General features: G+C 44.3%; 1 protein-coding gene across 1 annotated transcript in view; it reads right to left on the bottom strand.

Annotated features, from left to right (window-relative positions):
- Positions 1–503: 503 nt before the first annotated feature.
- Positions 504–11872, bottom strand: part of LOC112264642 (protein FAM135B-like) — a 79210-nt gene continuing 67841 nt past the window's right edge. Inside the window, exons 11-20 of the mRNA XM_024441385.2 lie at positions 9383–9456; positions 9024–9178; positions 6435–8730; positions 6090–6256; positions 5730–5821; positions 5433–5530; positions 2467–2618; positions 1789–1899; positions 1200–1313; positions 504–1035 (exon numbers count right to left, since the gene is read on the bottom strand). Coding sequence (XP_024297153.2) covers positions 830–1035; positions 1200–1313; positions 1789–1899; positions 2467–2618; positions 5433–5530; positions 5730–5821; positions 6090–6256; positions 6435–8730; positions 9024–9178; positions 9383–9456 — 3465 coding nt within the window. The 3' untranslated portion in view covers positions 504–829. The remainder of the gene's footprint in view (positions 1036–1199; positions 1314–1788; positions 1900–2466; positions 2619–5432; positions 5531–5729; positions 5822–6089; positions 6257–6434; positions 8731–9023; positions 9179–9382; positions 9457–11872) is intronic.

The raw sequence follows: 11872 nt of genomic DNA, 5'->3' as shown, positions 1-11872 counted from the left end.
CAGGATACATACCAAAATGAAATGTTCTTGATTTGGTAGCGCTTTGGGATGAACATTAGTTGTACATTATACTGAGGGGTAAGGGATGAAGGGGTTCATAAGGCCTATACAACACCAGTATGAGCCACACGATGCACCACGTCAGTTGTTTCACTTGACATACTTGTATACGGCTGTTAATATGGATGGGATGTATAGAGCTTATGACCACCTCTTTGACAACAGGGGTAACATAGGTATACATACTTTAAATATACACTGTACATAGTCATGGTGCAACCCCCTTTCTCTCACCAAATCCTCCTATCCTGTTAACCACAACAAAGAGATCTTCATATACACCTAGAGCCTCTCTGAGCCAGTTTCTCTAGAGCTACAGCTCAATTTGAAGTAGTGGTTCTACTTTTTTAAATATTTGAGCCTCTATTTAAAAGGGATACTTCAGGATTTTGTCAATTAAGCATTTTATTTACTTCCCCAGAGTCAGATGAACTAGTGGATACCATTTTTATGTCAATGCATCCAGTATGAAGGAAGTCAGAGGTAGTTTTGCGAGCCAATGCTAACTAGAGTCAGCCCATTGACTGGAAGTCTGCTGTATCAACTAGCAGGCTAGCAGTTTCCATATACTTCCAGTCATTGCCCTAACGCTAGTTTGCAATTGCGCTCCTGCTAGTTAGCAACTTCCTTCAAACTGCAAACAGAGACCTAAAAATGGAATCCACAAATTCATCTAACTCTGGGGAAATAGCTAAAGGGCTTCATTGTCGAAAATCCTGACGTATCCCTTTAAAGTAGTTTGAAGTACTATTTGAAGTAGTTTTAAGTTCTATTTGAAGTAGTTGAGCCCTGCGACCAGGAAGAACTTCTCCAAGAAGAGTTCAGAGTCGAGCACAGCGATATGAGCGGCTCGGCCAATCAGAGTGTTGGCGGTGTTGGGCAGGGCGTGGAACACATTCTGGCGAATCAGACAACAGTCCTTAGCCCCCACCAACGGCTGGAGTAGGTTGTTGATCATCTCTGTGTACACTGGACCTTGAATATGGAGACAGAAACACGCACATCAACAGAGGCAAAGGTACAGTACGTGATGACGATTGTTTACTATGCAAACCATGATTCTTAGATGTATTTGGTGGAGAATGCAGGCATCTGGTCTTTTTAATAGGAACATAGGAGCTGCAGTGAGTGGTGCTAACCTGTGGTCCTGTCTTTGAGTGCAGTCCTGCACATCTCTATCCTTGCAGAGTGGAAGGGAACATATCGGTCCTGAGGCGATGCCACCAACACCACATTCTTGAAGAACTGGAGCCCTGAGAAACCAGACAAACAGAGGGCGTAGACAGAGAGACAGAAATAGAGAGACAGAAAGTGTTTGTGGGTTATATTTCTATATTACTTGGTGCCATCATCATTGTTTGACAGCCCTCGACTGATGAAGCTGTGTTATTTCTCGTGTCTCCTGTCACTGTGCTCTTAAAAGAGTGCACTACTGAGTTTCAAATGACAGGGTTTGGATCATTTTGTCAGCCCGGCACAGCTAGAAGAAAAAAAGTGTTTTTCTGGGTTATGTACTTGGAGTCTTTGACAAACGGATGCTTTGTTCATCTCACACAGTGGGGGTGCTTCCCAGAACAGAGCTAGCTAGCTAGAGGAGTCTGTGTGTTAGCCAAATTACATATGGAAAGGAAAAGAGGAAAAAAAGACAAGATGAACAACATTTTAATGAATATTTGAGCTCATTGTGCTCTTACAGTGTAGTTCCTCCTACATTATAGCAGTACCTACCTGGTTTCTGACTGAGAAGATAGAGGAAGGTTTTCCGAGGATCGGTGTGATCTCTGCAGGTGAGCTGCAGCAACGATCCAGATTTCTTCAGCTTCTGCATCAGCCACAGACCTGTAACAACCACAGACATCAGCCACATACCTACATCAACCACAGACATCACCTAGAGATCTAAAACAACCACAGACATCACCTAGAGATCTAAAACAACCACAGACATCACCTAGAGATCTAAAACAACCACAGACATCAGCCACAGACCTGTAACAACCACAGACCTAAAACAACCACAGACATCACCTAGAGATCTAAAACAACCACAGACATCAGCCACAGACCTGTAACAACCACAGACATCCCCTACAGATCTAAAACAACCACAGACAGCCAGAGACCTGATTCAACCATCTGAATAAAAGACACACACATCCCCCATTGAAGACAACCCTGGGATGATCTCAGGGCAGAGCTAAATACAGTACAGTTAATACAGACTGGTAGGAAGCTGCTGAGGAGACAAAACCAGAATCAGAAACAGTCTTTGGGGTAATACAGTATATACAGTCTGCACTGTTTCTATTCTCCATGCTAAGTCAACGATGCCCTATGTTTTGCAAGGATTACAAAGACCTAAGTAAGTAGGTAAGTATGCTGACCCGACCTCCCTCCCTACCTCACCTGTGCTGACCAGCGTGCTGTTGTTGTACAGCGTTCCCAGGTGTGGTCCAGACAGAGACAGGAAGGTGTGCAGCTTGACCAGGTAGCAGCGGAACCGAGGCCTTGTCAGCACCGACCGGATAATCACGTTCCCCAAAGAGTGACCGATGAAACTGAGGGTCGGAAAAAGGAGACAAACAGAACCGACAAACAGAACAGAAACAAAACAGACAAACAGAACAGATAAATACATTACTCTGCTGCTGCCCAGGTCTCGTTAGACCTAAAGAATGATCAAATGAAAAGACTGCCAAGACTGACTGCACAGTTTCTTATTATAGAATAGAAACTATGCACAGCAAGAAGTGCCTCCAATTCCTTGGCCCCCTGCTATTTACTCTATCAACGTGTTCAGGACGAGGGTAGCTCATCCCAATCTAGCCCCTTGAGTTTTGTCAAGAAAATAGATCTTTATGTTTTTAACTTCATAGAGATGATTAATGTCCAAATAAGCGTCCTCCAAAGCAAGGTGACGTCTTGACGTCTTAATGGCTAAGATAGTAATTAGCTGCTTTACCCCAGTAGTCCATGGGGCGTTAGATTTCCTTAGATGTTAAGTTCTCATCTGCTAATTACAGTAGTATCACCGTCATCACAGTACTGGGCAGCATCCCTTAACACCAGCTACAAACCACCTCATCTGTTTCCTCTAACACTAAATATAGTAGAGGTGATGAGGAGAGAGACAGCTGCTACTGTGGCACACCATGTCTTTAGTCACATTTCTCCAGAGTATAAACTATGTTGAAAAGAATGCATACTTAAATAGCACACACGGAAACTCAGATAGGAAAATTGGCATATTTAGGGCAATTATTGTACATGATGAATCACTGTACTTGATTTGGATCCATTAGTGTTCTGCTGCAGAGAGAAATATGTTTCAGTTCTTCACATCAAAGACAATGCTAAGTGGTTGAAAGTGCATGGGAATATCCCCCATTACTGGGTTATTAAAACCTCTAACTCAGAGGGGGCTGGTGGGAGGAGCTATAGGAGGACGGGCTCATTGTAATGGCTGGAATGGAATAAATGGAACGATATGAAATACATTAAACATATGGAAACCGGTTGACCCCGTTCCATTTCTTCCATTGCAGCCATTACAATGAGCCCGTACTCCTATTGCTCCTCCCACCAGCCTCCTCTGCTCTAACTGGCAATCAGTTTGATAGGGTTGAGGATTGAACTGAGATAGGGGGGTTTTCTCATTTGGGCAAAAGTCCGTCCTCTGTCCTCTCCTCCGTGCCCCGGAAACCGATAAGTGGTCGAGGAGTGTGTCAATTCATTAGTAGGCAAACAAAAGTGTCCTCCACTTCTCGATAGCCACCTTTCATCGAGGATACTCATGTGTATCCTAAGGTGGAAGAGCTTTTAAATCTGCCACAACCCCTTTGAATCAGCTTTCATGTCAGAGGACAAAGAAACATGCACATGTTTAAAAACAACTCATTTTTTCGTCTATAACATGTCTTGCACAACTAACTTCATTTGTTTGATCACTTTACACATTTATTTGGGGATCCACCCCTATAAACATGCTTTGCCTAATGACGGCCGTCTCATTTCATCCACGTTCACTTTCCTCGCAGACTCTCCTTTGACCTATTTCAAAAGGAGGCGAGAGAAGACGGAGGAGAGAGGACGCATACTCCTAGTGTGCTTTCTCCTCGTCTCCTTCTCAAAACTAATTGGAGGAGTAGGAACCTCTGCCTTTCTCATACAATGGGTTTTAAGAAGGTGACGAGGAGAGAGGACGTGAGGAGGATGCAATTGAATGCAATTCCCAGTGAATATCATAATGTATTCATATCCTGCCATCTAGTGGCAAATGGGCTGTTTTGTTTCTCCATTGCCTCCTATTACTGTACCTGTGTCTTTATGTTATGTGGTAGTTAGAATACTGACATTAATGTTGTGTGGTAGGAAGAACGGACCGTAATGTTGTGTTGTGGTTAGGACACTGACATTAATGTTATGTGGTAGTTAGAATACTGACATTAATGTTGTGTGGTAGTTAGAATACTGACAATGTTGTGTGGTAGTTAGAAATTACCTTAATGTTGTGTGAGGGTTAGGACACAGACCTTAATTTTGTGTGGTAGTTGGAACTGCATTAATTGTTGTGTGGTAGTTAAGGCAATGGGCCCAGTTGCATAAAACACCTTAAGTTAATTTTCCCCTCATCTCTTTCCTTAGTTTCCTTAACTTAAAAAAAAAACTTTAAGTCAGTTGCACAAAACATTTTAATAATGTGAATTCCCCCATGAAATTAGGTGAATTAAGTTAAGGGTGCCCGTGAGGTCCCTAAACAGCTTCGTTCAGTATGGTTATCAATGCAAACAGAATTTGTGGAGGTGGATGTTGCTTTCATCTGCCCTTGTTACAAAAGGAAAGCATCAACCAGCTAGCGACTTAGTTAAACAACAGAAGATGCACAATCCATGGCTACAAATGGATACATTGTTGTACAACTGAATGCATTCAACTAAACCTCTCTGGATCAGAGCGGTGCAGGGGGCTGCCATAACAGACATCCACGGCACCCCGGGAACAGTGGGTTAACTGCCTTGCTCAGGGGCAGAACGACAGATTTTTACCTATTCAGCTCAGGAATTCGATCCAGCAACCTTTCGGTTACTGGTCCAACACTCTAACCACTAGGCCACCTGTCACTGGTAGTTAGCTGGCTACTCTGTAATATAGCTTGAAGTGCTCGAAAGTAATAAAAAAACAAGTTGAGAAAAAATGTACAACAAGAAACATTGTTTATTATCTTCTGAAGCAATATGGATCTCCTGTCTTGATTGTAGAAGTTCTATTTTACTATCTCACAAAATACATGTGTGATAGTTAGAACTGACCTTAAGGTTGTGTGGTGGTTAGGAGACGTGACCTTAATGTTGTGTAGTGGTTAGGATACTGACCTTATTCGTCCGACGGTGAGGTTGTACAGCTGAATGTGCTGGATGATCTCGTCTATTAGCCTGTCCGTCATGGTGTCAAAATCTGCAAACGTGTCCGTCTGCAGCCAAGTGAGAGGAAAACAACCAACATATTTTTACATTTATTTAACCAGGAAATCCTATAAAGATTCAAATACCTATTTAACAAGGGTGCTCTGGTATAAGTAGCTAAAATTTAAAGCATATTCACAGGATTATCGATTTACAAAAATCTATGTTTATTGTATTAATGTGCAGACAGAATATTCTGTATTTTACCTGGTTCCTCTCAGACATGAGGAAGTCCAGTCTGGACCCTGGTAAACCCAGCTCTATGAAGGTCTTCACCAGGCGAAGGTCTGCACTGTTCCCTAGGAGGACACAATAAAACAATACACCTTCAAACTGCTGGCCCCTGATCTGTATGTAAGCATAGAGGGGGGACCCAAATGATATTCTGGACTGTTCAGTTGTTTTGAGTAAAGTTGCATTGTCCTAGCACTGGACAACATTGTATGCTGTTTTACCATCCAGGCCATGGACATATACAATCAGGTGGATCAGGTAATTGGTTGATTTGGTTGATTTAATTGATTGCTTGATTGATTGATTGATTGATTGATTGATTGATTGTCTCACCATCAAGGCCGTGGACACAGACAACCAGGTGTATGCCATCCTCAAACTCCTCATCCTCCTCCTCAGGGGGGAAATAGGGCAGGTCGGAGGCCAGGTGAGGGAGGTCACTGTACAGGGTTGCCTGGAACACCAGGTCTTTCACCAGATCCTCTTTGGACCTGTAGAAACTGGAAAACAGTGTGGGCAGAGGGGACAAGTGATGGTCAGAGGTGGAATCATTGTTGGAAATAACAACAGCATCATTATGGGAAATCACACACTCACAAGAACTCATCATCAAAGAGGTCAAAGAGCAAACATCTGACTTCCGTCTCATTCAAAAACTAGAAAGAAAAAACAACTCACTGCATCATCCTCTTGTTTGTGTCGTCGTCTGGCCCCAGGGAGTTGGACGAGGATGAGGAGATGATGCCGAAGGACCCCATGGGCTGATGGGTAATGGGAGATGTGGCTTGTCGAGTGGAGATGCCGCTAATGGACGGTGAGTCCCGGAGGACGGAGGAGAAGGGAAGACAGGTCGGAGCACAGGACACAGACATATTCACCACCTCCACCACCTTCCTGTTCATAAAGGACAGGCCTGATCCTGAGGTTGACCCCGAGCCTGAACCTGACTCCGAGCTACTGGGAATCTTAGCCGGCTTGGTCTGACCGTTGAGATCCAGCTGCTCTCGCTCGTTGGCCGGGAGCCCTATGAGGTCATCAGACTTGGCCCTATCATTGACAGTAAGGCCTATGAGGTGGATGGGTCTCTCTGTGTGGTTGGGGATAGAGGGGATAGGCCTGGGGTCATGGAGGCTCTTCCTCTGTGAGACCACCACTAGGTCACGCAGCCCGACCCGATGGAGGCTCTGGCAGGGAGTATGATGATGATCCAGTAGGTCCTGGTCAACAAGGTCATTCAACCCAATCTGATGGAGACTCTGACAGTCATTCCTGACTGGATTATCCTCCACATCATCCACCAGCACAACGCTGTCATGTTCACAGGGTTTTGTCTCACAGCTACAGGGGACGAAGTCTACTTCACAGGGACCTGGGTCCACTGAGTTTGGGACACCACGGCTATCTCCTCTGTGATGTTTCTTATCCTCCATCTGACTGACTACAGCTGGATCCTTCACATCATCATGGCATTCAACATACTGTTGGAACAGCAAGACTTCCGGTACTCGACTAATGCCACTTAACACTGCTTTCATGTCCTGAGTGTCTGACAGGGCCACTGGCAAAGCAGATTCATTAGATCTAAGAGTTTCTTTAAGAACATGACAACTCTCCATATGAGCTCTGGTCACATGCTGGGGTGGTGAGGGCGCAGCTACCCAGTCAAACAGACCAACCTCAGGCAGCTCTCCCTCATGGATGTCCTCTAGAGAGGAGTAGTTTCCCCTGGATAAGGACTCCTGGTGTCTAATCAAGTCCCCAGTCATTACATGGGTGGGAGCAGTGGAGATGGAGGAGCATCCCACCTCCTGGTCCTGGTACCCGCTGGTCCCCTCGCTCTCCGTGTCTACCTCCGCCTCCGCTCCTCCCTGGTCCTCTTCTGTGTCCTCAGGGCTGGAGATCTGAGGAGCTGAGACAGACTTGGTCAGTTTACTGAGCTGTTGCTGGTACCTCTGTTCCTCGTCGTCCTCGTAGGGCAGGGACGAGATGGAGGTGAGGGAGGCCTGGATACCCATACTGCCACCCCTTCCGCCGGGCAGGCTGCCCCCACTGGCTCCACTCTCTGTCTGCAGGCCCTCCAGGGAGCTGCGGTGGGCTGGGTGTCTCCTCTCCAGGCGCTGCAGTACCATTATCTCCTCCAGAGGGCGCCCTCCTCCAGTCCGGTGAGCGTCCAGGAGCCAGGCCATCGAGCTGGGCTCACTCTCGATGCCTGAGTCAGAGATGATGGAGGGGGAGCGGTTCATTATCTTGGGGCCCCCGACCCCCACCACCCCTCGGTGGGCCAGCTCTCTCCTCAGGTCCGTAGGTAGAGGATGCGTGAGGGGATGATCTTTGAGTGGAGCCTGAGGGTAAGTGGTTAGACGGCTCAGAGGAACATACTTGCTGTCGTCGTCCATAGCAATGTCATTCTGTTCTACATCCAAGTCAATTCCTGTACTGATAATGTTCTGGTATCTCTGTGTGATGATGTCTTGATGGTTCTCCAAGTCTTTCCAAGTTGTGTCTTCACGGTTAGAGGTATGTTGTGGGTCCGTACACTGTTTGTGGTTGGAGGAGATCATTAGCACTGCCTCTCCTCTGAATGGATCCACATCAGTGGGCCTGACTCTGGTTATTCTCAGGCCTAAACCAGGGCTCTCCTCTGATATCTCCTCTGCCTTGGCCTGCTCCTCTGGATCCCCTGGCTGGACTGGCTCTCCCTGGTCTGGTTCTCCCTGGTCTGTGTCTGCCTTGTCTGGGTCTGATGTCTCTCCTATCTTGTCAGTAATAATGCTGGTGCTCTGCTCTCCTATGAGAGACCCGTGTGTAGACAGGTCCATGCAGTCCTCACTGTCTTTAGGTTCCTGGGTTGGTATTGCTGGTGAGCTGGTGAGCCGGTCCAGGGGAGGAGGGCTATTGTTGGCATCAGTGACAGGAGGGTCGGGGATGGCCTGCTCACTGGTGGACATAGGTGTTGGTATATATGATCCCCAATCTAGAAGGAAAGATGGATAAAAATGTTAGGTCTTACGCTAATACTAGATGTTTGAATTAGGCTTATCTACACTACTTGAAAAGTAGGAATCTGAAACAGATAGAAGAGTATTGTTAGCACAAATAAAAGCTGACTCAGGCCAGGATTCAAACTAAAACAGATTAACAACCTATGCACTACTTAAAGGTGAATTCTTGTTGAGCCATCAGCGATTATGATCTCTGCGAATGTAGAGGAAAATGCCTTTAAATGTACATCGCTGTTGAATGAAATCCCGGACTTAGTCAACTCACCTGTCCGTGGAGACTCTACATATCTATCTTCGAAGATGATAGGCAGGCTGTTCCAGTCTCCGTCAATGTCCAGGCATTCTACAGGTAACGGTGGCATCCTGGTCAGGTAGTTGGAGCTACGCACCTCCACAGCTATCTGACCGTGTCTGTTGATCCTTTAACCAGGAGAAAGAAGATAGAGGAAGAAGACGATGTTAAGAGGAGAAAGAAGAAGAAGAGGACTTTTTGCTATCTATCATAACGACTCGAACACATTGAACTTACATTTCCTCCATTCATAGAATGAAATCTCAGGTGAAGCATTAACATAACATTTTGTGTAAAACAGAGTGACAAAACTACATCATGCCAATACTCACAGGTCCTCTTGAAATGTCAGGGATGTCTCTTTGGGGTGTTCTGTGAAGAAGTATGCCTCTGAAAACCGCCTGACCTGACACCAGCACAAAATACAAAGGAGAACCACCTTCATTTTCTCACTGAGAAACCTACAGAGTTAGTACTGTATGCATGAAAGGCAACGATTTGATCTTCAAAATGGTGTGAAAGTTAATAGTGTAAAAATGGTGTAAAAGTTAATAGTGTAAAAATGGTGTAAAAGTTAATAGTGTAAAAATGGTTCAAATATAGGTAACTGCCAAAATAAAGGAAACACTTGAGTAAATGAGCGAGACGATGTATTTTGAAAAGCAGGTGCTTCTACGCAGGTGGGGTTCTCAAAAGGAGTATAGGAGGTTTAACGGATGTGTGTGTGAGTGTGTGAGTGTGTGTGTGTGTGTGTGTGTGTGTGAGTGTGTGTGTGTGTGTGTGTGGGTGTGTGTGTGTGTGTGTGTGTGTGTGTGTGTGTGTGTGTGTGTGAGTGTGTGTGTGTGTGTGTGTGTGTGTGTGTGTGTGTGTGTATCTGTATCTCAGTCACAAGGGGCCTCATTTATAAACCGTGCGTACTTAGAAAATATATCCCAAGGTGTGCTTGTGCCGGTTTTCCAGCATAAGTTAGCGTTTATAAAAATTGAACTTAACGTGACAATTTCCTTTCCTCCACGCAAACTTCAGACCATGCGTACGTACATCTTATAGTGGTTGAAGTATTGTATTGCAAGCAGGTATTTTGTGGGGGATATGATGACAGGCTTATTGATCAAATAATCATAATAACACGATGTAGCCTATTTCCTTTAGTTGGAATGTAAAATAATTAGACATAGGAATCCTATTTCTGTCATTTTTTTAAAACCATTGCAGAATAAATTCCTCACCTTTCGTAGCTGTGATGGGTTCACATTACTGATGGTACCAGACGACACATCACCATGCGCATCTCTAATTTAACTGGGCCTATTTAAATAGATAGGCTATGCATTTCAAGTTTGGCTGTATGTGATCCCATGAGCAGTGCGGTTTATAGCCTACAGATCATTTTAATTAGGTGAACATCAAAACAGTTGCTCTTTTACTATGAAGTATGTACAGTGCATTCCGGGAGGTATTCAGACCCCTTTTGTCCACATTTTGTTACGTTACAGCCTTATTCTAAAATGGATTCAATTATTTATTTGTTCCTCAGCAATCTACACACAATACCTAATAATGACAAAGCGAAAAAAGGTTTTGAGAAATATTTGCAAATGTGTAAAAAAAATTGCAAATAAATACCTTATTTACATAAGTATTCTGACCCTTGGCTATGAGACTCGAAATTGTGCTCAGGAGCATCCTGTTTCCATTGATCATCCTTCAGATGTTTCTACAAATTGATTGGAGTCCACCTGTGGTATATTAAATTGTTTGGACATGATTTGGAAAGGCACAGATCTGTCTAGATTAGGTCCCACAGTTGACAGTGCGTGTCAGAGCAAAAACCAAGCCACGATGTCGAAGGAATAGGCCGTAGAGCTCCGAGACAGGATTGTGTCGAGGCACAGATCTGGCAAAGGGTACCAAAAAAATTATGTAGCATTGAAGGTCCCCAAGAACAGTGGCCTTCGTTATTCTTAAATGAAAAACGTTTGGAAGCACCAAGACACTTCCTAGAGCTGGCCGCCCGCAATTGGGGGAGAAGGCCCTTGGTCAGGGAGGTGACCAAGAACCCGATGGTCACTCTGACAGTGCTCTAGAGTTTGCAAACATTTCTAAAAACGTGTTTTTGATTTGTCATTATGGGGTATTGTGTGTAGATTATTGAGGGGGAAAAACAATTTAATACATTTTAGAATAAAGCTGTAACGTAACAAATTGTGGAAAAAGTCAAGGGGTCTGAATACTTTCCGAAGGCACTGTATGCTACTACTGTATGTAGCCCACTGTAATTTGTTTTTAGTAGCGTTGACAGCATGTTCAGTTTGGGCAAAAAGTTGTTGCAAAACATTGTTGAATTCAAATGTTCTCTCTTTCAGAAACTGTCACAGTCCTTTGCCAAATACAGTAAAAATTACTACAAAAAAAAACGTACATTCTGCCAACACAGTAAATAGACCAGTAATTCATGTAAAATATTTGACAGTATGCATAGGCTACAGGTTTGCTGTGCGATAGGAGCGTGACATCATAAGCCTATTTAATCTCAGAGCCTATACCAAGGCAGGACATAGAAACACAATACTCGATTGGTAAACAAAATATTGAACAACAATTCATCCTTTGCATAGAAGTGTGGGTCGTTACCTACTTTTCCATCTTGCAGAATACGGGCAAAGTTTTGCGACAGGTCTGATTTATAATGGGAAACATGCCATGTATGGCATATGTCAAGTTTATAAATCAAAATATTTTTAGACTACAAATCATTTTTAGAAATGGCACAGATATTTAGTGTGAAATTTACTGAACGGTTATAAATGAGGCCCCAGATC

This window comes from Oncorhynchus tshawytscha, linkage group LG13, assembly GCF_018296145.1.
Source record: "Oncorhynchus tshawytscha isolate Ot180627B linkage group LG13, Otsh_v2.0, whole genome shotgun sequence".
NCBI classification, from domain to species: domain Eukaryota; kingdom Metazoa; phylum Chordata; class Actinopteri; order Salmoniformes; family Salmonidae; genus Oncorhynchus; species Oncorhynchus tshawytscha.
The sequence above is the reverse complement of the archived record's forward strand: the minus strand, read 5'-3'. Positions and strand labels throughout refer to the sequence as shown.